Source organism: Uranotaenia lowii, chromosome 3 (genome assembly GCF_029784155.1).
Source record: "Uranotaenia lowii strain MFRU-FL chromosome 3, ASM2978415v1, whole genome shotgun sequence".
NCBI classification, from domain to species: Eukaryota; Metazoa; Arthropoda; class Insecta; order Diptera; family Culicidae; genus Uranotaenia; species Uranotaenia lowii.
Window position 1 is genome coordinate 132,231,825 of NC_073693.1, and position 3,072 is coordinate 132,234,896.

Sequence of the window (3,072 nt, forward strand, 5' to 3'; positions counted from 1 at the left end):
TAAAAATCCCAGAAATTTTCATAAAGAAATTCTTTTTCTGTTGCCCATTAGCTTCGAAAAGGGGATATTTTGGTGATATTCAACAGAATTTCAATTAGGTAAGTATTCAGAGTACTTCAAAGTGTTCGAAACAAGGATCCAAAAGCACTTCAGAGTTCAGACAGCTTAAGTTTCAGAAATAAGCAAAAAGGGAAGTTCTTTTGGAATAGTATCTACAGTTATGATGTTAGAATAAAATTATATTCTTTAAAACTGTATACAATATAGACAACCTCCTTTAGATAAAAAGGAACGTACTTACCACGAAAGCATTGCATCACACACAGATAAAGCTCTAGCCCGTTTCTGCCAATTGCCTGCTATATGAAGTCGGTAACATCATCTTACGCCTCCAGGGCAACTTTCTCCGCTTCTGTGGAATAGAGAAAAATTAATAAAGAAATCGAACATTTAAAAATCGATTTATACTTTTTTCTTTCTGCTTCTTCTCCCGAACGAGTTCATCCTGCGGGACATCGGGCAGCTGTAAATCTTCTTCGGCTGGGGCAGCTGAGGCTTCGCCGGTTCCGATCAGCTGTTCCAGCTCGGCTAGCACCTCGTCCTCGTCCTCTTCGGTCAATACTCCATTCAGGAGGGCATCGATTTCCTGTTGCTTCTCGATGCTTTCCCGTGTTTCGTCCATAATTCGTTCGACCTCATCGATAGATAGCATTTCATTGACCTTTTTGAGGGCTTCGTTACCGGCCTTCAGACCTTGCACGATTTGGGCCTCAACTTGGGCAAACTCGATATCGGCCGCCAATTTTTCAATTGTTTCTAGCTGGGCATCGGTATTCGATAGAAGTTTTTCCTGGTACTTCTTTTTGCGTAGCAGCGTTTTGGCGCGTCTGAAAACGAAATTGATGTTTCCAAATAAGTATTCAAACTGGATTGTAGATGGCATCCAAAAATGCTAGATTAAAATAGCGAGAAGGCTATCGTTAATCTTCGTCAACATTTGGCTGATGAGACATGTTTATGGTTGCTGAAAGGAGCAAAAGTTTTCCCACACTAGTCGGGAGACTTGAGACATGCATCAGTTCAAGTTGCCGAATGTGAACGAGGTTTTACTCATAAAAATTACAATATTCGAATCTATATATATAAAAAGCAATTTCTGTATGTTTGTTTGTTTGTTTGTTTGTCCTCTATAGACTCAGCCGTCTTAAGAGCTAGAGAGCTGAAATTTGGCATGGATACTCATTAGGACCAGGAAGGATGAAAAAAGTTTTCAGATTTTCGGATGACCCCTTCTGAAGGGGGTCGTCCATACAAGACAAATATTGTTTTCGCGATATTGACGTTATTTTTCGTCGGATTGTGTTGAAAATTTGCAGTGTGTGTTGAGTGTGTTGAAAGACGAGCAATCGATTTCAGGTGTCAAATTTTTTGTAAGGGGACAGCCAAAGGGGTCGTCCATATTAACTGTTCGCTGTTTTTGCGATATTGACGTTATTATACATCGTATTCAGTTTAAAATTGGTACACGATAGTTTTGAGTGACGTGCAATCGATTTGAGGTATCAAATTTAGTGTAAGGGGCCGGCAAAAGGGTCGTCCATATTAAATTTCCAGTATCTTAGTGATATTGACGTTTTTATACATCGGATTGGGATGAAAATTTGCACATAGGAGTTATTAGGGACAAACAACTGATTTCACCTATCCGAACTAAAATCAGGGGTCGGCCAAAGGGGTCGTCCATATTAACTATTCACTGTTGATGCGATATTGTCGTTATTATACATCGGATTCAGACGAAAATTGGTACACGAGAGTTTTGAGGGATGAGCAATGGATTTCAGGTATTAAATTCAGTGTAAGGGGCCTGCAAAGGGGGTTGTCCATATAAACCTTTCAATATTTTTGCCAAATCGTCGTTATTTTACATCGGATTGGGATGAAAATTTGCACACGGTAGTTTTCAGGGACGAGCAACCGATTTCAGATGTCAAATGCTTTGCCAGGGGTCGACGAAAGGGGTCGTCCATATAAATAAGTTTTTCACTGTTTTTAGCAATATTGACGTTATTATTCAATGGATTGCTTTGAAAATTTGCACACGGGAGTTTTGAAGGAAGGGCAATCGATTTCAGTCATCAAAGATTGTATAAGAGCCTCCGAAAGGGGTTTAGCTTTTTGGCAATAATTGCGTTGTTAAATGATCGAGTCGAAATTTATACACGTGGTTTTTTGGCACGGTCAAAGGATTTTTTATTTCAAATTTAGTAGCAGACGACAGACAAAGTGATCGACCAATATTTTTGCAATTATAACTTAACAATGAATTCAGAAGTGCATCTGGAAAATGCTTGGCAATTGGCTTTCATACAAACTGTTCATAACATATTCCAAGTTGAAAGCGAAACGGAGTTCGTATGGGATCAGCTAGTATAAAATAAACTTACTCTTTTCTTCCAGTTGCCAAACATTTCTTGGCCATTTCGCGATCTTTCTCCAATTCAAGCTCTATCCGCTTTTGATACTGTTTCAATTTATCTCTTTGTTGTTTCAATTGCTGAAATGAATTAAAAAAAATATTGGTTCAATTCTTACATATTTAAATAAAAGCAAAAAGATGCAATACCAGAACTGCTTTGTCCTGTTCGGTAACACGGCTGGCCTTGCTGGATGATTTTCCAAACAGGTTTCCCATTGTCGGTAAGACAAACTTTAACTATTCCTAACAAGTAACACTTAATTTTTAAACATAAATTGGTAAGAAAACTATATTAAATTAATATTATATTAATAAGCTTTTGTTCTGCGAATCTTGTAAACGGGAGGATGACTCTTTTTGTTTTTGTTTTGAAACATAAACAAAGAAAGATACACGATAAATATATAAGAAGTATTTTTGAGGGGAGAAAGTCATACCAGATCTGAGTTGACAAAAATGTTATTTCGTGCAGATGAGATTTGCAGCGCTTTTATGTTCATAGATATAGTGATTTCATCACTTAAAAAAAGTTAATTTGTTATCGCTTTTGCCATTCAAGAAAAAAACCAGAATTTTGTAAACACTCAGAGAAA

At 37.5% G+C, this 3,072-nt stretch overlaps 1 protein-coding gene across 1 annotated transcript; it reads right to left on the bottom strand.

Moving 5' to 3' along the window:
- Positions 1-218: 218 nt before the first annotated feature.
- On the bottom strand, positions 219-2,853 carry LOC129756328 (charged multivesicular body protein 6). The gene is made up of 4 exons (XM_055753178.1): positions 2,627-2,853; positions 2,448-2,557; positions 469-887; positions 219-412 (listed from the first exon to the last, which is right to left on the bottom strand). The coding sequence occupies exons 1-4, from the start codon at positions 2,693-2,695 to the stop codon at positions 384-386; spliced, it is 627 nt and encodes a 208-aa protein (XP_055609153.1). The 5' UTR covers positions 2,696-2,853; the 3' UTR covers positions 219-383.
- Between the last annotated feature and the right edge of the window lie 219 nt (positions 2,854-3,072).

What these genes read in the sequence shown, in the direction of transcription:
- LOC129756328 (XM_055753178.1), bottom strand. Translation starts at nt 2,695, where the DNA reads ATGGGAAACCTGTTTGGAAAATCATCCAGCAAGGCCAGCCGTGTTACC. An exon ending in AACAGGACAAAGCAGTTCTG is followed by an intron (nt 2,558 to 2,626) that starts GTATTGCATCTT and finishes AATTCATTTCAG; the next exon opens with CAATTGAAACAACAAAGAGA. An exon ending in TTGGCAACTGGAAGAAAAGA is followed by an intron (nt 888 to 2,447) that starts GTAAGTTTATTT and finishes TTTCGTTTTCAG; the next exon opens with ACGCGCCAAAACGCTGCTAC.